Raw genomic sequence first — 20,426 nt, 5'->3', positions numbered from 1 at the left:
AGCAGAGAGCCCGATGCGGGGCTCGATCCCAGGACCCTGGGATCATGACCCGAGCCGAAGGCAGAGGCTTTAACCCACTGAGCCACCTAGGCGCCCCCCCACCGCCGGCTTCTTTTCTGGGATGAGTCGGAGGCTCCAGGGGACCATCTGAAGGGTTAGCTCTGCTACATCCCTCTGGGCTGTGGCCGCCCAGCAACAGGACAGATCCTGCTAGGGGCCCCTGCCTTCATTTCTCCTGCGTCCTGCTGAGGAGCTGGGGCCTCTCTGTGCGTCCGGGGGTCTCGGCATCAGCGGGCCTCCTGCGCCACGTGCAGCCTCATCGCTCCTGCCTCGTGTGCTACATGCGAGGGTTCCAGATTCCAGGACTGCCTGGGGTGGGAAAAAACCGCTGTTGTGGCTGAATGTGAAATTGCTCTTTGGGTGAAAAAGAAAATGTTTCTTTATGGCGTAAATGGTGTATCGCCTATTCCCCACCAAATATTTGCTCTTTTTCTAAGAATAGTCCTGGTTTGTGGTTTAGTGGAAGCAGCTGTTTGCTAAGGGAGGGCACCTGGCAGCCAGGGCCAGGCCCGTGTAGCAGCTTTGGCGGAGGCAGGCACGTCTACAAAGATGGTGTTGTAGGGCGGTCTGGGGTGTGTGGGAGCTGTGGGACCCTGTGAGGGATACCTGGGCATCTCTGGGACCAGTGGCAGAGACACTCAGGTCCGTATGGATGAGGTCAAGGCCAGGCATCCAGCGGTGCACCTCTCTCCGCCACGTGCCTCTGTGTTCTCTGAGCCCCGGCCATGACAAGCATTTGTTCACTCCAGGGTGGGGCTCTCCACCTTTGAGCGTTAAAAAGAACGATCATTAGGTTGAAACAACTTCCATCTTAGAGGCTTCTGTACCTTGTCTGAGATAGAACAGCCTAGTGTTTGGGCCACAGCTGAACTGGGCGCTGTTGTCTGGGGACTGGTCTGGGGGAGCCAACAGCCCCCCTGTCTCTCTGTTTGTTTGGTCATTTATTCGTTCATTCATTCATTCATCCAGCAAATACTGTGTGAAATGGACTGCGTGCCCGGAACGTTGGGTATGGGGTTACAGTGTTGAGCAGAGAGTGGGTTCAGCAGGGAAGACAGGCACTTATCAGATAATCACATTTGTTAATTAGTTAATTACACTAACACGTATGTACAATTGTGGACTTTTAAAAGGGCTTTGAAGAAAAGGTCCATGGTGTTTTGAGAGTTGACAGGTGGGGCCCTTCTGGGCCCCCAGAAAGTCAGGTCATGACTCTTCACACGGGCTGACCTTCCCCAGGGGAGGAAGCAAACCAAACACGATGGCAAACACGATGAGAAACAGGATCATGGTGATGAATAAGCTGATCACTGCCAGCCCCACCTGGTCCCACGGATTCTGCCAGAAATCCTCATTCCACATGAGCTTCCGGTTTGTCAGTTTGCCCACGTGAACCTGGAAGAGAGGGGATGGAGGTCCTGAGTGCTGGAGCCTCTCCAAGCCCTGTCGCAGGCACTGCTGTCCACCCCCCAACTTTATGCTCTGGAGCAGTCTCAGAGTCGCTGGCCCACCTCTGCAGGGACCACGGGCTTGACGCCCTGGTGTGAACAGGAACTTTCCCATCCCTGAGCTCGACTCAGCTCAAATCTAAAACGCACGACTACAGATCCTTGCTGTTTTCCCTGCCTCCACTGCCAGACATTTGGGAAGCATTTTGAGAGATAAGCATCGGAGTCGAGGAGTGGACTCCAGCTGAGGCCTGGGTAAGCTAGCTCCCCTGGAGGCAGCTGGAAACGACTAGGCTGCTCGAAGCAGCTCAGGCGGGCAGGCTGCGGGCCGGTGGCCAGTTGAGGGGAGTAGCGGCAAGAAGGAAGGAGTCACTACCTCATTCTGCTCGTAACACTCCCGTGTCAGGATAATCCTGCAGGCCCCACACTTTGGGGACCTGAGCCACACCCTGACTCAAAGAAGCAGCTGTTGGGAGGAAAAGGTGTTGGCATGGCCAAGTGGCCCTGACCAGACCTCATTGCTGTCACGGGAACGGACAAAGGTGGGCTAGGGCCTGTTGCCCAGCAACTGCCTTCCCCTTCGGCCTTTCATACTTACCCCTGCGGCTGCGTTCTGTCCTTTTTGTGATGTCGTTGTGGGGGCTGCTCAGGGTCCGGATGCTCAGGTGTCCTCCTGAGAGAAGTCAGGCTTGGAGTGGGCCGGGGAAGGACACTGGGTCCGGGACCCTTGCCTCAGGCCACCTGTCCACCTTGCCTGTGGCTGGGTCCTGCCTCTCCTCTGTCTGGCTGCCAGCCTGTGGACTGGGAGGTCCCGGCCAGAGCGCAGGAAGCCCCGGGCTGGAGCCGCACCTGGGCTGCCCTCTTCCTGCGGTGCTGGGGGCCTGGTGAATGGTTAACTAGCCCCGGCTGGCGCCTCCTGGAACGAGTTTTTTTGTGGAGGTGTTTATCACCATTGAGGTCCCAGAGTCCTGCGGAGGCTACCTTCTCCCTAGTGCCTTTGCTGGCCTCTCAGCTGCTTCCCGTGGTCGGTTCATACCCACTGGTGTGATAGGGCAGCGAGGAAGCAGAAATGGAAACCTACAGACCACCACTTATTCCTTACAAGTTAGGATTCAAGTGCCCAGTGTGGCCAGGAACCACACTAGGTACCTCATGTCCATTGTGAACCAAGGGAGGCAGCCCCTGCCCACCTGGGCTTCCACTCTGTCATGCTGGTCCTCAGCCATGCTTGTTAGAATCGTCTGGGCCCTGCCTGGTATCACTTAGCCCAGTCCTGAGCAGTCAGAGGAGCCACATGCTCTGTAAAGCTGGCGGGGTGGTGCTAACATGCAGCCGGGGTTGGAGGAGATGGATGATGAGCGAGTTCAGTGAAGTTCGTCTTAACTGTCCTGGGCTCACCTGATGTTTCGAGTTTCCTTCCATAAAACCTTACTGATGCGTGCCCTTGGCTGCTGAACGCTCCCAGCCAGCAGGCTGGTCTCCAGCACGGCCGCCTACTTCCTCTGTCTGCAGTTGGATACTTACCGGGAGTCAGCTGTTTGTTCCCAAACCTGTTTGTGGCACTTGTCCTTGTTATTGTAATGACATAATCGCACTTAATGTTACATAAAAGCATGGAGCAACAGGAATCCCCGAAACCCCAGTTCTGCAGCTGGGGAGCAGGCACCGGAGTGAAGCAACTTACCCAAGGTCGTTCAGCTGAGAAGTAACCGCTGGGCGGGGGGGGGGGGGGGGGGGGGGGGGCGGTGTTTAAACCCAGCTGTGGGGTTCGGCAGCAGGCTGAGCGCCGCTCTGTGCTGCCCCTCAAGGGGGTAGGGGCGGGGGTAGGGGGAGTTGTTATAAGCACCTGTGACTACTTTGGAATGACTTTGGAATCACTCAGTTTGTCTGTCCAAACAGATGTGGCAAGACAACTGGAAACATTTTGCAAAAATCCAGGATTTCACATGTTGATTTCTTTGTGGATGTCTTTAAGTTCTTATTCCGCTTTATAGTTACCACAGTTAGCAAAGAGCCAATGTAGGAACTCTCCGGCCAGCAAACCCCACACTCGGAGGAAAGGCCTTGGCCCTACGGCAGAAAGACTGGCCAAGGAATGTGCACGTGTGTGTTTCCATTTAAAAGGAGATGGGGGAATGTTTTGGGTCGTGTACACCAAAGGGTCTTGAACCGACTTCTTAAATTAATTGCTGACCCTGACCGGAAAATTCTACAGAAATGATTCTCATGAAGGGAACATGAAGGGAAGAGGTGGAGAATGCTGTTGTGTGTATGTGGTGTAGCCTGGCCTGGGGGCTGAGGGGATCCCCCATAAGGCGTGAGGTTAGGTTGAGGCATGAGGAAGGGGTAGGACTAGGGCACAGTGTTTCATGGCAGGGAGCAGGTCCTGAGGACAGTGAGGAAACTACCTTTGAGAACAAAATTATTTTGTCCTCAGTTTTTTGGTCTGGAAATTGTGTTACTCCTGGGCAACTACGTCGTGAGGATTTTTTACTGTAGGTTGCTCTTGAACTTAATGCTCAAGAAGACAGATTTGGGAGAAGAGTGTTTTATGTGCTCTCTGCCAGGTTTTGCTAATGAGATTTCTTGCGCCCGTGGCTCCATGGTGGTTTCTGGTAAGTCCTAATAGCCGGGAAAACGCACGGATCTTAAGTGTGGACCTTTGGAGGAAGTGAGAGGCTCCCGTGGAGGGGAGGCCACAGTCGGGAGACCCGACGAGGCTGGGGAGTCGGTGCAGCGGTGCGTGCAGGCAGACTTGGGGGTGGCTCGTTCCAGGGGGCCTGGTGGCAGGAATGGAGACTGATGGCCAGATGCCCTTCGGGGTGCAGACAGCCTGCTGGCCTCCGCTTCCGTGGCCACCATTGCTGCACCTCTCTGTTTGTTCTTTCCCACAATGGGGGGTCTTGCTGCTTCCTCTTCCTCCCTCTTCCGGAGAAGCCCTGTGCCGGGCTGCCCTCGCGCTGGAGCCAACCTGACTTGTTGAGCCGAGTGGGAGCGAAGCCCGCCCAGGACTGCCGTGGGGAGCCTTTAGTGGCGGGGCTCAGCGTGGGCCAGTTTGCTGCCAAATGGGGAGGAGTCACCTTCCCAGCAGCGCCGGGATGGCATCTTACTCGGGCTCCGAAGTTAGGAGGAGAATGCCAGAGAAACGGGCTGTGGTCCCCACCTCTTGGCAGCCAGCCCTCGGAGCCAGAGTCTGCTAGCAAGGAGGCACGGCCTCTGCTGCCGTCAGGAAGGGCCATTCTTAGTACCGATGGGGACTTGCTTAAAGGAGAGTCACAAGGGGACTGGACTGCCGCACTGTTGTCCTTCCTGGGGGCCCTCCAGCTGTTGGGGCCCTCCCACCTGCCCTGTTCTCCTTCGGGGAGGAAGACCTAGTTGGGCCCCACCCTAGCTCTGACCTCTTGGGCTCCACCCACTCAGAGGGAGGTGATTTTAAGATGATTTGGGGTGTGGGATCTCAGATTGGTTGATGGAGGATAGTGGGATGGGAGCCTTGCGGGCACTGCGCTGGGAGGCCTCAGGGCCTGGGTGTGGTGAGCAGTGGTGAGCAGGGGCTCTGCTGGGTGGGCTGGGCCCAGCGGCTGACTCTGCCACTTTTCAGCTGATTGAATTTAGGAGAGTGACCTAGTGTCGCTAAGGCTCGACTTCCTCATCTCCTAAATAGGGATCATAATGGCACCCTTGGCACTGAGGCGGCTGTGATCACACAGAATCACCTGCATCAGAATGCTTTAGGCTTGGGGCGCCTGGGTGGCTCCGTCAGTTAAGCATCTGCCTTCGGTGCAGGTCATGATCTCGGGGTCCTGGGATTGAACCTCACATCAGGCTCTCTGCTCAGCGGGGAGACTGCTTCTCCCTCTCACTCTCTGTGCTCTCCCTCTCTCTCTCAAATAAAATCCATTTTTAAAAAAATGCTTTAGGCAGTGGCAGAGCACACATAAGCCCTCAGGGAATTTCAGCCGACTTGATCTTCACCCGAGACCTTCACCATGCACCTCGCTCCTCGTTACCACTGTTGTTCTGAATCCTGTTCTTGTAGGGTGGGTGCAGCCTGGTTCTTGAATTTCTTTTTTTTTTCTGTGGAAGGACTTCCTCTCTGGGTCTTCAACCTAAACCAAACCCGTCAAACAAGTCAGTGGACACCAGGAAGTGAAACCAGCCAGAGTTTCTCACACCTGCCTGCCAGCTGGAGATGGAGGGGAGCGGGGAGCCGGGCCTGGCATCCCTGATCCACTCTGTTTTCTAGGTAGACAGAGCTCCACCCCCAGTGGCTCTGGGGGACCAGTGGGGATGGAGGGAGAGGTACCATGAGAGCTTTTTGGCTCCGCCCCGCCCTCATTCCTGGGTCGGTAGCTCTACCTGGGCTGTTCTGTGGAAGAGAAAGTAAACTGAAGGGAGGGAGACGGTGGTGGTGCATCGTGGCGGGGCCGGTCTTTAAAATGGGTCCACGTTGCTCTTGCTTAGAGGGGCGGGCGCATAGTGACGATGGCTCAGCCCCCCCATGCCCGGCACTGTTCTAAGTGCTTCCTGTAGGTCATCTCAGTTTCTCCGGGGGTAGCTGCCGGGGTTAGCAGAGTCTCAGAGGGCAGGAAATGTGGCGCGGGGAGGTTGAATCACTAACGGGCATTCACGCAGCCGGGGAGTGGCGGCATGAGGATTGGCACCCAGACAGCCTGGCACACGACGGGGAAAGGACTGAGGGGTCGGGATGCAGGTTATGGAGCACAGGAGGGGCCTGACCTCTTCTCTGACTCCAGAAGTGTGGGGCGCGCAGGCTGTAGTCACCGGCGGCGGAAGCTGTGGGGTGGTGCTCCTGAGCCCAGCACCCGGGCAGGCGCTACCCCGTCATGGCAGCGGGGGCCTCGGGAGCCGGAGCTCAGCAGCAGCTGGTGCCGACAGGACTTCCACCCTCGCCCTTCCCCTGGCTCCCTCTTGCATGGCATTCCTGCCTGCCTGTGTGCAGGGAGTGCGGAGGCCTGGAAAGGACAGTCACCGGCCACACCCCTGGCATCCTGGCGCATTGCCCTTCAGAAGCACAGTGCCCGGGCCAGGGAGTCTGATGCCCCAGAAACACATAACCGGAAAGCTTTTACTGGGAAAGAAACGGACAAATACCGGAGCAGAAAACTGACGCCGCCCCTCTGGCGGGACGCTCCGGATCCGGTAGCTAGTGCACAAAGTCCCTCTTTGGCGTGGAGGCCCCGAGGGCCAGCTCCCCACAGGTGCGGGCTGTTCTCCTTTTAAGTATGGGGACCCTGCTTCTGTGTTTTGTTAAAAGGTGCAGATTGGGAAAGTTCCAGTTCATGTTTACTCGGTGTTTGAAACAGTTGACTCGTCCTCGGCCCCCCAGGATTCACCGGCAGGTCAGAGTTTGGGGGCTGTACCAGCGCTTGTTTCCTTGATGAGGCTGCAGGTGGCGGGTTCCTGGGCAGGGTCGGAGCTGGGACCACGGGATCGCGGTCTGGTGGCCTGCGGGCCGCAGGGCCAGGTGGCACCTGGGATCATGGCTTCGGCAGCCTCCTCTCCAGCGTCTCGTCCTCATCTCCGTCCCTCACGGTGGGGTCATGGGCCGCACTTGGACCTTCCTGCCTCTGCGCTCAGGGCAGCAGCAGCAGCAGCAGGCTAGCAGCAGCAGCAGCAGCACGGTGGCTGGGGAGGAGGAGACAGAAGCCAAGGGCTCGCGGAGAGAAAGAACACACACCCGACTTCTAAAGAAACCCCTCCAGAGGTGTGCTGGCTCTTTGCCCAAAGATAGTCTGGTGAGAGGCGTTGGGTGTCCCCTTGCCAGCCACTGGGCCCGACCTCCCTCTCGTGCCGCCTCTGCTGCCCACAGCTTCGCTCGAGCTATCCCTCGTTGGCATGCGGGGCTGCCTCTGGGCCCAGGTTCCAGCACCACCCCATCACCAAAGCAGCTTGTCGAGGATTAGGGCAGTCCCTTGGATCTCCCCCAAGGACATCTCCTTCTCCTCCTCTGCCTGGGGGACACCTAGGCAGCCCTCTGGCCAGCACCAAGGTCTCACTTGGATGCCAGGAACAGCCGGGGACACTGGCGAGAAAGCGAGAGCCCCAGCTTACCTGTGAAAAGGAGGATGACTGAGAAGGCCACGATCTCCACGGGCTCGGCCTGGGGTAGCCTCTGTAGCTTGAGCAGTAGCCTCTCACCCATGGAGCGCATCTCCTGCACAAAGCTGCCAGCTGCCATGGCGCACCGGGCTCCTGCGGGCTCCTGTGGGCTCCTGCTGGGCGCCTGTCAGGCGTGCGGAGCGGTGACGGGAGTCCCCACCCACCTGCAGCCCGCGGAACGAGTTAGTCGGGTCTCACCCCTGCACCCCTGGGGCTCATGAGCAGGGAGGGAGCCTTTGGGGCCCTCCGCCCAGCAGCCGGCAGGGGCCCTCAGCCCCCATCCAGCTGATACCAGCTGTGGTCGGAGAAGCTGGGGATGGCAGGCAGCCTGAGGCCCCGCCGCGGGGGCTGCCCAGCTCAGCCAGACACAGGAGCGATCTGTCAGCTCGCCACGGTTGGCCAGGGTTCCCGACTTCGAGGTGGGGTCACTTCACGGTTACACTCCTTTGTCTCAGGCACCACTCCTGGTTTTGCTGGGGGGACCTCGGGCTGGCATAGCACCCCTGGTGACCCCTGGGTCCTTCAGGACTTCAGGTGCCTTGCCTGGGTTCTCAGCGGGGAGACTGGGCTTTGGGATTCCAGCCTGGAGCTCTTGGTCCTGTCATATGTGGGGCAGAAGGAGCAGGTTCCTGGAGCAGGCACATGGGGGCTTCTAGCTAGGGTCAGCTCGAGGTCAGAGCTAACAGGATGATGGTCTGAGCCCCTTTGGGGCCCTCTGCCTCTCCCACCAGCCCAGTTTTTTGACTTAGAGCTGTTCTTTGAGGAGGAAGAGATGGCACCATGTCCTTGCAGGTTTACCCAAGGGGGTCCTCTCAGGATGCGATCAGGCGTCCCAGTGCTGGTTTGCCAGCCCCTCCCCTGCTGGCTCGAACCAGGAGAGTCCCCTCTGCCCCTACCCCTGCCCCAGGTATGTGGCAACTCAGCCCTGTGGCCCCCTGACTGAGAGCCTTTTCCTCAGGGTGCCTGGCAGGGTGCAGGGCAAGGTCCAGGCTGAGCCCGAGTGGGAGCGCGCTCTCCCTCAGTGTCTTTCCCTTCAGTGGACGTGAGGGGCCCGGGAGCTCTTCAGAGATGGACCAGGGACAGCCTGTGCCAACCCAGCCTGAACTTGTTCACCTAAGGCGGCTCTGATCCAAGAGAGGGTAACAGGTGTCGGGGGCTCATGCCAGACCTTAAGATCTAATTACTGCCGCCTCGTCCTGGGCCGTGGCCAGGTGGTTCTCCCGAGATGGCTGCAGTCTTGGAAGCCGGTCGCTGCTGGGACTTCCGTCACAGTAGAGCCGTCTTAGAACCGCCTTGAAGGTCTTCTGTTGGAACCCTCTGCCCCCTTCCTGGCCACGTGCACTCCTTCTGGTCTGCACCCTTTGCGTGAGCCGCTCTCGGTGAGATGGGGGGCGGGGTTCCCACCTGCTACGACAGCCTGCCCTCTTCCCTCTTGGAACAGTGCTGATCATTGGAAGTGGGACCTCCTCCTGACCTTGCTGGTCCCACCTGTGGTCACATAGGACACTTGTACCCCTCTTCTGCCTCCTGGGCCTTCGGGACCTGGACGGCAGCTGGCGGGTGTCTCCCATGTCCCCTTTTCCACAGGGTAACTGTCCTCATTTGGTCAGCTGCCCCACAGGGAACGTTGTTTTGATGCCATCTGACTCCTTCCTGCTTCCGTGACATGGACGTGTCTCTCTCTGTCTCAGTCTGTTTCTTTTCCTCATTTTACGTGAGAGGAGGTGCCCATCTTTCGAGGCTGTTGGATTGATTCCTGGGAGCACAGCGGCGGCCAGCACCAGTCCTGGCACACGTGGGGGCCCCGCACATGTGATCCCCCTCGGGTAGGCGGTTTGGCCACCATAGGAGCATCGAGGAAGCCTTTGGGGCAGCTGTACCCCCTTGTATCCTGTCAGATAGGGTATCTATCTGGGGACCTTCATCTGTGTCCCGCATTCCTAGGATGTCTGCTGTGGGAGGTGAAGGCAGGCAGTGGGCCGGAGCCAGGAGCTGTGGTGTAAGTGACGTGGAGGGTAGCGGGCAGCCGGTGGGTCACGGGTTTCCTATCGGAAGTGGGAGGCTCCTGGAGTTAGATCCTCCTGTCTTCTCTCACGCCCCACCCCAGGGTCAGCATGTTTCTGCAAAGGAGATCAAGATCCCGGTTTCCAAGTGTCCTAAAGGGCACGGGATCCTCGAATGGCACAGGTCATCTAGCCCTGCTTCCCTTGCCGTATGGGGAACAGAGCCGGGGGATAGTAAGTGGTTCCTCTGCGGTCACGCAGCGGGACGGGGAGCCTGGGCCCCCTACTGCCCCATGCTGGCTCTCGTGGCAGCCTGTCCTAGGCGGCTCGCCCTCTCTGGCTGGCAGGGTAAGTCAGCTCCCAGGGCGGCCTGCTGAGGGCACTGCCCATGCACTAAGCCCGGTGCAGAGACCAGGGCCCCAGAGCCTTTTGGAAGTAGGTGTGCCCTGCGTGACCAGCACCATTCCACACTCCTGAGTGTGGAGCACTGCGTTTATCCAGGCACCTCACCCTCAGGCTGGGGCCACACCTGTTCTTTGAGAACCACAAGGGACTCATCATCAAAAGGCCAGATCTTGTCTGTCTGCTTCTGGTTCACCAAACTCCTCCCCAAGCATAGGGCCCCTCTCCTCTGGTCACACTGAACAAGCCGCGGCCTCTCCCGCTCTGACCAGGGAAGTGGGTTTGCACCAGGAGGGTGGTCTCCTCATTCTGGGGCCTCTCTGGATATCCCCAGTTCCCGTGTTCCCGGCGGGGGGGGGGGGGGGGGGCAGTAGCCCGCCTGCTGGTCTCATTCCTGGAGGAGGGAACGGAGGTGCCCAGCAGAGCGGCAGGGGACACTTCGCACAGGGCTCAGGACTTGGGCACCATTTCTCCTCCCCTCTTCATCTCCGTGTGGTCTGGCTCCTTCAGTCTGATTGGCTCTGCGCCTGCATTGCCTAATGTAGCCATCAGAGACTCCTTGAAAGAGGAAGCGGGCGGAGGCCGGCTGGGCTGGGGCGGTGCTTTCTCTCGGGTTTCCAGGTCCAAAGACCCGGGGAGGGGTTGTGGAGGGGGAAGCCTCCGCTTGTGAGCAAGACGGAACACGGAGACCCGCGGGTCTGAGGGGTGTGATCTCCAGAACAGGGAGGACCCAGGTTGGGCCAAGGCTACTCTGCTGTGCAGAAAGGTGGGCATCGTTGGTTAGAAGCTTCAGCTCTGAAGTTGGCCGTTTTCCGAGCGTTGTGACGTCAGGATGCTGCAGCGTCCGATCCCGGGGACCTGCGCCCCGCTCCGGGAGGAATGCCAGTCCACACCAGGGGGAGGCCATGGCTGTGGCCATGGATGGTATTGTGCCTTTGTGCCCAGGGCCTCTGGTGAGCTGATTTAACAAGCCGTACCAGCCCCTAGGGTCTCGCCCCGGGCTGCTCCCTGATTCTCTCTGGGCTGTGATCGGGAACGGGACACTGCACACCTGAGGTTCTGCCCCAAAGCTGACAGGGAACCCCCTTTGTTTTTTCAGTTGACATTCTGCCATTTCCACCCTGGCCTCGAGCACAATAAACCTTAGTGGGGACTGTGGGAGCTGGGGGACCTTGTTCTCCTAAGAGGGCGAGGCACATTCCAGCACGTCGCAGGCGCTCTTCCCAGCCGGCTATTTAAAGCGAGGCTGGGGCCTGCCTGATGCCTGGTGCCCGATATAACCAGCCGTCGTCAGGTGACCGTGCCGTCTCTTCCTCGGCCGTTGTTCTGTAGGGCGTCCTGGTCTGTAAGTGTTCCCGGCTGTGACCTGGGGAGCGTGGGTGCCCTGAGGCTGGCTGCTGCTTGTCCCTTTTACCTTCACAGGTTTGGAGGGAGGAAGACAGGGAAGCCCAGAGCAGGTACTGATGATCGCATGTATCTTTCTGGCCTATCTCAAGAAGATAGGAAGGTCATCCATTCTCCTTCCCAAACTGCTTCCTGCCAGCGAACCAGGGAAATCAGAGTCATCCCAGCCCTGTGCTCCGAAGTGCCTCGGTTGGAGGCAGCCAAAGCAAGTGGCTTCCCGCGGCCCCAGGAAGGGAGAGCAGCCTTGGCCGTCTGCATGGCCCTTCTTGGAGCCTTTGGAGGGTGCTCCGTGGCTGCAGCGGCGGCGCATGCAGGGAGAAGTGAGCTGGCAGAGGTGAAGGCTGGCAGAGCTGGAGGGACCAGAAAACGTTCCTTTGTGTGGCATCTCCTGGCACAGAGGACCTTGTGACAGAGCAGGCAGGTATCCTGCAGGCTTGACAGCTGCCGCTGGGTACTGAAGCTTCCCTGCTTCCTCCTGGCAAAACCGATACTCCAACCCCAGAGGCCCTTAGTGGAGGAGAGCAGGCAGCAGGCGGGCCTGGGCGTGACTGATAAGTGGCGTGCTGATAGCTCCCAGCCCTTGTCATTTTGTCGTAGTGGCCTGTAGCCACTCTTGCCCCACCGGGTCCTGTCTTGTTTGGGAAACAGCCCTGATGAGGCAAACCCATGGCTGTGGCAGATTTGCGGGGTCCAGAGGCCTGATCACTAAGGCGGAGGTGTCCACCGGGCACTGCGTCAAGCCTTCAGACGATGCCCGTTTCTGCCTTGGCTCCAAGTTGCTGTGGGGAGTCGACATTTGAACCCAGAGCAGTCCTGCTTCCCTAACCTCGTGGGTTTTCCAGGTCTAGAGGAGGCCTTCCTGCTGCTGGTGGTGGTACTCCCAGACCAAGGAGCTACGCATCACACCCCTATTCCAGCTCAGCGCCTGTGTGCAGGGGACCCCGACCACCCATGTCCTGCGGCTGCAGGGACTCTGCTCCCCACCCACCTGCCTTACAGATCCCAGCCGGCAGGGGTAACCCCAGGCTCACCACTGCGCCCTTCCCTTTCCCAGCCCTGCCCGCTGCCTCCAGCACAGAACCGGTGCTTGGCCCCTCTCTGCCACGCCTGGCCCATGGGTGCGGGGCTTTCAGTCTCCCCAGCCGCCAACCCGGGCCAAGTCCCACAGCTCCTGCAGAGCCAAGAACACTTGGACTGATCCTTGATTTCCACTTTCCCCTGGATTGTTGTTTTCCTTTCTAAGTAGATACTAGCCTGTTTGCTTTGGGGGAAACATCTGGGGGGCGGAGAAGAGAGACTTTAACCCTAGTGTGGGGACAGGGAGGCCGGAAGAACAGGCAGCCTCGGTTCATGGGGCCCTGCCCAAGGGGGCTGCTCTTGGTGCTACTCGAAGAGCCATTTTGGGCTCCGCGTTCCAGTGACACGGCAGAGGGCCGAATGCCAGGCGGGGTCCTCCACTGGCCTCACCACCGTTGCCCTCTTCCACCCGCCCTGGGTTGAGAGTCAGGCTCTCGTGCTTCTGGTGCAGCGTTCAGGGAGGTTTGGGAGCTCACGGGACTCTACTTGGGCCCAGGGAGGAGCACCCGGGCTTAGCTCTGAGCTGAGAACACCTGGCAATGAGTGGGCCAAGCCCCTCGCAAGAGGGGGCGGCTGCCACGCTGATGCAGGACACAGATGGGCAGAGCTGCTGCGGGTCCCACCACATCCTGGGGGGCACGAACTGGCGGGGCAGACCCTGCCCCGAGCCGCCTCCACGGGGAGAAAGCAGGCACACCCAGGGCTCTGCACTGATCCTGGGGAAAAGGGAGGCTCAGTGGGCAGGCAGCCGTCCTCTCCCGAGCCAGGGTAGCCAAATCCCCTGTTTAAGCCCCCTGAATAGAACAGGCTTAAACTAACTTGCAGAGTAAGCAGGCACTCGGGGCCCCTCTGCCTGCTCAGCGAGCAGGGAGGAAAGCACTTGGAGCAGAGAGCTGCAGCTTCGGCCCATGTCCCCACCGTACCGGGCTGCCAGCAGTAGAAGGGAGAGCCCCCGTTTAAACAGGCTGTCTGGAGACCATGACCACATTGCACCCCCGTGAGCCTCTCTGTTCGAGGTAGACGGTGGCTCTCCACCCTCGGGGCGGGAGACCCTGGCTGCCCCACACCCTCCGCCCCTCTCATCCGGGACTGGCACCACTCACCTAGGAACTCAGATCCCGGGGAGCCCAGCAGCCTCCTGGGCCTGTCCTCAGCCCAGCCGCCACCTCTTCCTTCCTTCTCGAATGCCTCTTTCCTGACCCACTGCTGGGCGCCTTCCTCAGAGCGTGTGGAACTCCTGGCTGCTGACAGCCAGCTGCTGTCTCGGCCTCAGCTCTTCTGTTGTTGGTCGTCCTGGAGATCCAAGTGTCAGATTACACGGGCGGCCACCAAAGCGAGGGAGGCAGTGCCCTGCTCGGCCCCTGCCCAGGCCAGGGAATCCCTGCTGGGACCTCTGGGGGTGGCTAGGACTCCCGCGTGCTGCCCTGCCTCTGGGAGGTCTGGCTGGGCCAGAGCCGCCTCTTCTGTTCTCCTCTTCCTCTCGGTCCTGGCGGGTGTGTGCTAAGCCATGGTGGGCTGGGCCTGGGCTGGGAGGTGATAAAAGAGGAGGTCGGCTCTCTTGTTCCCCTGCGGAGATGCCCTCTGGGAGGCTTCACCTGAGCGGCAGAGTTGGTGGGGGGGGCTGCACAGCGCTCCCAGCTCTTTGGCCCCCTCCCTCCCCTTAGGAGCACTTTGGGCCCATCCCCCCAACCTGTCTCTGGAGACTCCCTGGCTGGTCCCACCCTTTGGCCCCCTCCAAGAAAGAAAGTGAATAGTGGGGGAGCTGCCGGCCCATCCACAGATCCAGCCCCCTGGGGAGGCATCTGGGGAAAGAACTTGGGGGTGACTTGAAAGTAGCCTGCTTGCCTGGGGGGCGGGGGTGGGTTGCTGGTGCCTGGTGTCTGGTGTTCCCCAGCCCCGAGAGGAAGGAGGACCCTGTTGATCTGACTTTCTGGAGTGTGTTTGCTGGGGCCGTCTCTGCACGCCTGGCCCCGGCCAGCAGGGACGGGCTCCGGAGCTCAGTGGCTGGCAGGGCCCTTTGACATTTGGTTGGTTGTGCCACCCCAGCAGCCCGGGCTGTGCCTGGAGCGGGGCGGGAGCCGACCCCAGCCCGCATCTGTGTGCTCTCAATGGAGCCCTTTGAGTGTGAGCACAAAACCCCAGTGAGTCCGAGCTTGAGGGAGGGTGGGGGGAAGGAAGCCAACCGTGTAGCCACACCACTTGGATGCCAGAGGCTGGACAGGCGGCCACTGTGCCGATGCACAGACTGGCCACGGAGGGAGTCCCTCGGTGATTTAGGAGTGGCCGGAACAGTGCCCTCTGGTGGCCGCCCGGGCCCCTGTGCCGTCCCCTGCCACTGGAAGCGGCATTCTCCAACGAGGCAGCCAGACCCCACTTCCTGGGGCCTGTGGAGCCGTCCGCTCTTGCTCCGGTTCCTGCCCCTCAGGGCCTCAGCTCATCAAAGTGTTTCTTGAAGCTCTAGGCTGCGCTCACGTTGAGCGGCGTTCTGGTTAGAGAGTGACGCCCCCTATTCTCGTCCCCAGGATGTGGCGCCTGGACAGCCCTGCCTCTGCCGCCCCATCTCTCAGGCTCCCCTACCTTGTGCCACATTCCCGCGGCAGGACTGGCCCTTGGCAAGGGTCCCGAGAGATCTGTGGCCCCTCCGGAGGCCTCTGCAGCTGCCCCAGGGACCAACTGTGCCCCCATCCTGGGAGTCATAAGAGAGATAGCTGCAGTCTGGTATCGCAGCAAGGGGGCTATGGCAGGGTTGAGGCCCCGGAAGATGTGATGAGACTCCTTCCCAGGCTGGTCTCCTTGCTGCCCTCACCAGTGAGCAGCGTACGATGCCAGCTCGCAGAGATGCTGGTTTCTGCTCTCGGGCAGTGGCCCAGCTCCGGGCTGCACGTGCAGGCATCTTCTTGGGGACAAAGAAGGTCCATGAGAGAGAGAGCAGGCCAGAGTGCCGAGGCGGGGGTAGGGCCACCTCCATCCCCCGCCTCCGGGAAAGAGTCATAAAGAGGGCTCACTGCGCCGGGTGCTGTACATGGTGCCTCGGGGTGCCATCTCCCCCAGCCCTGCCCGGCCAGGGGAGCCAGTGCTCTTCCTGCACCGTTCGACAGGCCAGAATGTGTGGGCTTTGAGCCATCCAGTGCTTCCCCTAAAGAGGAGGCCTCAGCAGCAGCGTCAGCGTCTGTACCCAGAGCTGAAGCTGCTTCCAGGGCACCCCGCCGCCAGAGAGCGCGGTAGAGGGCAGGAGGCCAGGACCTAGAGGAGCAACCTGTAGCAAAGCAGGACAGAATGGGGACCACAGCCTGGGTCCACTGGGTATGTTCTATGACCTTGAGAAAGCTCCTTCACCTCATCCTTGTTACCTGTAAAATGGGTGACCAAATGGCGCCTTGCCAGGCTCGGACAGCGCGAGGTGGGAGATACTGAGTGGTGCCCACACGTAGGGCTCCTCAGCCGGAGTGTGGGGGGTGGGATGAACGCTGGCCTGCCTGGGTCCCCCACCCCTGACCTCTGCTGTGCCGCCTCCGCCAGGTGCCGCCATGCTGCCATCGCCAGGTACTTTGGGGATGCGCCCCCTGCCTGCACCGAGGGCTGTGACCACTGCCGGGACCCCGTGGCCCTGCGGAAGCAGCTGGAGGCCTTGGAGCACAGAAGCAGCTGGAACAAGACTTGCATCGGACCTTGCCAGGGGAACGGCTTTGACCCTGAGCTGTATGAAGGAGGCCGCTGGGGCTATGGGGGCTTCAGCAGGTGAGGGGCTGTGAAGTCGGGGCCCCCGGCCTGCCGCAGATAGGCCGGCACCCCCCCTCGTGCCCAGGCCAGACCAGAGGCACCGCAGTGCCGTCGTCCATTCCCTGTGCCTGTGGACCGTGTCGGAGCCGGGAGCCTCGTGTTCCTCCTACCTGCCGGGCTGCCAGAGACAATAGTGTCCCACCGGAGAAGTGTACCAGGAGGACAGAGCCCAGGCCCCGGGCTGCTGACGCCTAGCCTGTCCCCTAGGTACGATGAAGGTTCTGGAGGCAGTGGGGACGAGGGCAGAGATGAGGCCCACAAGCGGGAGTGGAATCTCTTCTACCAGAAGCAGATGAGCCTACGCAAGGTGAAGGGGATGGGGGCCTGGGACCCCTGTTCACAGTCGCTCAGCCCCTACCCTGGTGCTGGACGGGGGCCTGTCCTAGAGCTGAGCAAGGTGCCTCATGGTCCCTCATGTCATCTTCCAGGGCAAAGACTCCAAGATGGAGGAATTCGTACCTCCAGGTCAGTACAGAAATGTCCCTGGGGGCTTTTGGGCCATTCTTAGGGTGTAGATGTCTCATTGGGGACTGGGGACTCCAGAAAGCAGAGGTGGAGTGGAAGGACCCACCCCTCTCCCCCCTAGATGAGGACTGTCCCCTGAAAGAGGCTTCCAGCAGGAAGATCCCCCACCTCACTGTGAAGGTAAGCGGTGGACAGCGCCTCACACTGGCCCCCGTGACTGCTTCCCCAACCCTGGGCTTGAGTGACCAACTTCCCTCCCTTGTGTAGGCCCGGGAGCACTGCCTGGGGCTTCTGGAGGAGGCTCTGAGCAGTAACCACCAGGCCACAGGCGCCACGCATGGGTGAGTGACCCGGGTCAGAGGGGCCAAAGAGGCTTCCCCAAGCCCCTATTCCTTGTAGGCCACGAGAACCCCCATCCCTCCTGGCTTATTTGGGCGCCCCTCCCCCAGATTGTGACCTGTGCTTCTCCCAGTGGCTGCAGATCTCACTGTCCTGGCGGGGGCGGCTTCACCAGGACTGAGGGGCTGCCAGTACCTGCTGGACAGTAAGCCCCCGGGTGCCTAGGGTGCAGGTGGGAATCCCTGTGCCCAAGGTCATGCCCACTAGGCCCTGAAGTCATCTCCAGGGACCCCACGGAGAATCCCAGGAGCTCCACAGAGAGAGGGCTCAGGCCTGGCTGATGCCTCGTGCTCATTCCTACCCTCAGACCTGATCTCCAGGCCAAGGCTGTGGAGCTGGAACATGCAATGTTCCGAAATGCCAAGGCGGCCAACCTGTACAAGGCCAGCGTGCTGAAGAAGGTGGGCGCTGGGCAGGGCATACTTCTGGGCTGGGGTGGGGAGATAGCCCCTCCAGCCTCCCAGGCTGTCTGCCTGCCCCCTGCCAGGAGGCCTGACCTCCCTTCCTGGCCAGCTGGAGGTGTTTCCAGCCAGCCCCGTCAGGACTAGAACTTGGCCAGTGTCCAGTTACCTGCAGCCACAAGTCCCCGAAACCCACTTTGGAAAGTCTGGGTTGGGGCTCTCAGGAGCTAGTGGGTGTCACGGCGTCCCTGCCTGTCGCTGACTCAGGTGGCTGAGATCCACAGAGCCTCCAAGGACGGGCAGCTCTACGACATGGGAGGTGCTGCCAGGAGCTGCAGTGAGCCGGCCCAGCCCCCAGAGCCCACCGAGTATGACATCCGGCCGGCCTCCCAGGTGTACTCGGTGAGCAGCGTCCTGCCATCCACCCCAAACCTGGGTCTGGAAAAGGCATTGTGTCCTTTGTCCTCAGCCAGGGCACGGCCACTTGCCCTCTCTAGCACCGCAGCCCTGGCCCGGGGCGCCCCGCGGCAGGCCGTCCAGCTTCCCTCTGCAGCCCCCACAGCTCCTCTGTCCTCGGCCTGACCCTCACCCCGCAGTGTCCTGCCGGATCTCTCCCTCCGCCCCTCCCGAGAGCCAGCCCACCAGCTCAGCCGTTCCGGACCAGCCAGGGATGCGCTCAGAACCTCTCTCTTCTTCACAGCCCAAACCCAAGCGGGTGGGAGCTGGTTTCCCCAGAGGCTCCTGCTCATTCCAGACGGCCACTGAGCTGATGGAGAAGACGTGCGCCGAGGAGCAAGCCCCCCAGCCTGTGCGGGGAGGTGAGCAGGGGCCCCCCAGCCAGCCCTGTGGCCTCCAGCGGGAGGACTGTAGTGAGCCCCTCCCCGGGCCCGGAGGAGAGGCCCCTGGAAGCAGTGCTCAGTGTGGGGGGTCCTCCCCTGAGAAGGTGAAAAGCTCCTCCACGAAGGGCGGGACCAAGGCCCGGGCCAGCAAGAAGCAGCAGCTCCTAGCCGCAGCGGCCCTCAAGGATTCGCAGAACATCGCCCGCTTCTGCCAGAGGGCCAAGAGCCCATCTCCCCTCACCTCAGCCCCAGGGGCAGAAGGTGCCGGCCCTTCCTGTGAGGGAGTGCGGGGACCCCCAGCAGCCCCAGAAAAGTACTCAGGAGAGGAGGACGGAGCCCTGGGGTGTTCGGCTGTGCCCTCCCAGACCAAGGAGTGCACCAGGGAGAGGCCAAGGTAAGGGCCCTGATGGTTCTGAAATTCTCCGCCTCTTTGCTCTCTGGGCCTTTGAAGCTCCGGCTGTTCCTAGGGTGCGCTCTGTCGGGCCGGGGCTGGGGGCGCAGCTGGTGGCGTCAGGGCTCATGCTTGCTCTCCCCTCTGGCCAGAGTCTGCACACTCAGAGACCAGGATCCCCCCGAAGGCCAGCCCACCCCCTCAGAGGAGACACACAGGGGCAAGCGGTCCAGACCCCAGCAGGTACTGACAGGGACAAGGCCTCAGGGGAGGAGGCCTGCAGAGCAGGTTAGTGTCTGTTCTCTGGATGAGGGGTTTGGGGAAAATTGTCTCTTCTTACATCCCAGGGATAGACAGGACAGGCTAGAGGGGGCCCAGTCTTCCAGAATGAGGGAAGGGGCCCGTAACGGGGAACCCAGGAGTGACTCTCCACTCTGGTCCTGCACAGGAGAAGCCAGAGAACCGGGCTCAGAAGAGGCCTCGCCCCTCGGCTAACGCCTCCTTCTTAGCCGAGGCCAAGGACAGCATCTCGGCCGGCAGTCCGGGCGTCTTGAACCCCACAGTGCGAGACTCCTGCTTTCTCCCAGCGCCTGGCATCTCCCTCAAGGAGGCCGCAAATGTTGTGGTCAAATGCCTGACCCCCTTCTACAAGGAGGGCAGGTTTGCATCCAAGGTAGGGTGGGTTCTGCCCTCCCCGGGCCTGGGACACTTGGGTACCGTGGGGGCAGGCTAGCCCTGAGATTGGCTGCCTCTCTCCCTGGGGTCTGCCTGGCCTCTGGGTCAGGGCTGAGGGCCTCTGGTGTGGGGGGCAGGGCGGGGCCCGTGCTCTTCACTCCCGTCGCCCTCTGCCTCCAGGAACTATTTAAAGCCTTTGCCCGCCACCTCTCACACGCGCTGGCTCAGAAGGCCTCTCCTGGAAGGAGCGGTGAGTGCCCGCGTCACCAGGCCAGGAGGTGTTTGCGGGGCTTGGTGGCAGGGAGGGGACGGGCCCTCACTGAGGTTCCCCCTTCCCGAATCTGTAGTGAAGGAAGAGGCCCAGGATTTCATCAAGCAGTTTTTTCACGGCCGGGCCCGGTGCGAGAGTGAAGCTGACTGGCACGGTCTGTGTGACCCACAGAGATGACCTGCTCCTACCCGCTAGGGCCTGAGTGCTCCCCCCCAAGCTGTGGGCCAGCCTGGGCCTCACTCAGGACCAGGGAGGGGGGAAAACCTGCAGCCGTCAGGGGCATCATCTTTGCTCAGGGTCCGTATCTTGCAGCCATATTTGGAGATGGCCCCGGTCACCTCCCAAATCAAGGCCAAAGGCCGGAGGCCGGCCACGTTCTGCCTGCAGGGTCTGAGGGCTTCTCCTCCTTGCCTCCCTGCCTCTCTCGGCTGGGCTTTCTGAACCGGGTCCCCAGACGAGAAGGGGGCGGGGTGGGGGTGGCGGCTGCCGGCAGAGGAACAGGAGGAAAGAGTGGTCCCTCCGCCTCTTGTGGTTGAATTGGAGGCCAGTGTGAGGCCACCAGTCCGAGGCCCGGCGCCACTTCAGGAAGAGCCCTGCCGGCCTCGGGTTCTGAGCCCACTAGCCCTTTCTCTCATGATGCCAGCTTCCGGCCTGGCCCCAGGTGCAGAGCTCAGGAGCAGCGCAGCCG

General features: G+C 60.9%; 3 protein-coding genes across 6 annotated transcripts in view; 1 reads left to right on the top strand and 2 right to left on the bottom strand.

Annotated features, from left to right (window-relative positions):
• Positions 1–20,390, top strand: part of RECQL5 (RecQ like helicase 5) — a 35,061-nt gene extending 14,671 nt beyond the window's left edge. The window contains exons 8-20 of one of the 2 annotated variants that reach the window (XM_045983766.1): positions 16,037–16,255; positions 16,505–16,604; positions 16,726–16,762; positions 16,884–16,942; positions 17,030–17,103; positions 17,469–17,562; positions 17,830–17,964; positions 18,263–18,380; positions 18,648–18,795; positions 18,945–19,035; positions 19,241–19,465; positions 19,648–19,717; positions 19,815–20,390. In XM_045983766.1, the coding sequence (XP_045839722.1) occupies positions 16,037–16,255; positions 16,505–16,604; positions 16,726–16,762; positions 16,884–16,942; positions 17,030–17,103; positions 17,469–17,562; positions 17,830–17,964; positions 18,263–18,380; positions 18,648–18,795; positions 18,945–19,035; positions 19,241–19,465; positions 19,648–19,717; positions 19,815–19,915 (1,471 nt within the window). In that variant the 3' untranslated portion in view covers positions 19,916–20,390. Of the gene's footprint in view, positions 1–16,036; positions 16,256–16,504; positions 16,605–16,725; positions 16,763–16,883; positions 16,943–17,029; positions 17,104–17,468; positions 17,563–17,829; positions 17,965–18,262; positions 18,796–18,944; positions 19,036–19,240; positions 19,466–19,647; positions 19,718–19,814 lie in introns of both variants that reach the window. The other variant, XM_045983765.1, reaches the window with a different exon arrangement.
• SMIM6 (small integral membrane protein 6) lies at positions 19–2,734 on the bottom strand. The gene is made up of 4 exons (XM_045984823.1): positions 2,699–2,734; positions 1,291–1,455; positions 667–824; positions 19–369 (listed from the first exon to the last, which is right to left on the bottom strand). The coding sequence occupies exons 1-3, from the start codon at positions 2,732–2,734 to the stop codon at positions 801–803; spliced, it is 225 nt and encodes a 74-aa protein (XP_045840779.1). The 3' UTR covers positions 19–369; positions 667–800.
• SMIM5 (small integral membrane protein 5) lies at positions 5,420–14,287 on the bottom strand. Of its 3 annotated transcripts, none has more exons than XM_045983767.1 (4): positions 13,621–14,287; positions 7,584–7,795; positions 5,868–7,157; positions 5,420–5,617 (listed from the first exon to the last, which is right to left on the bottom strand). In XM_045983767.1, exons 2-3 carry the CDS (start codon positions 7,708–7,710, stop codon positions 7,060–7,062), a joined length of 225 nt encoding a protein of 74 aa, XP_045839723.1. In that variant the 5' UTR covers positions 7,711–7,795; positions 13,621–14,287; the 3' UTR covers positions 5,420–5,617; positions 5,868–7,059. The 3 variants fall into 3 exon arrangements, with proteins under 3 accessions (XP_045839723.1, XP_045839724.1, XP_045839725.1); XM_045983768.1 differs by having other exon boundaries at positions 6,624–7,157; XM_045983769.1 differs by having other exon boundaries at positions 7,584–7,755.
• Positions 20,391–20,426: the final 36 nt, after the last annotated feature.

This window comes from Meles meles, chromosome 18 (genome assembly GCF_922984935.1).
Source record: "Meles meles chromosome 18, mMelMel3.1 paternal haplotype, whole genome shotgun sequence".
In the NCBI taxonomy this organism is placed as follows: domain Eukaryota; kingdom Metazoa; phylum Chordata; class Mammalia; order Carnivora; family Mustelidae; genus Meles; species Meles meles.
This window is presented reverse-complemented; position numbering and strand designations above follow the sequence as displayed.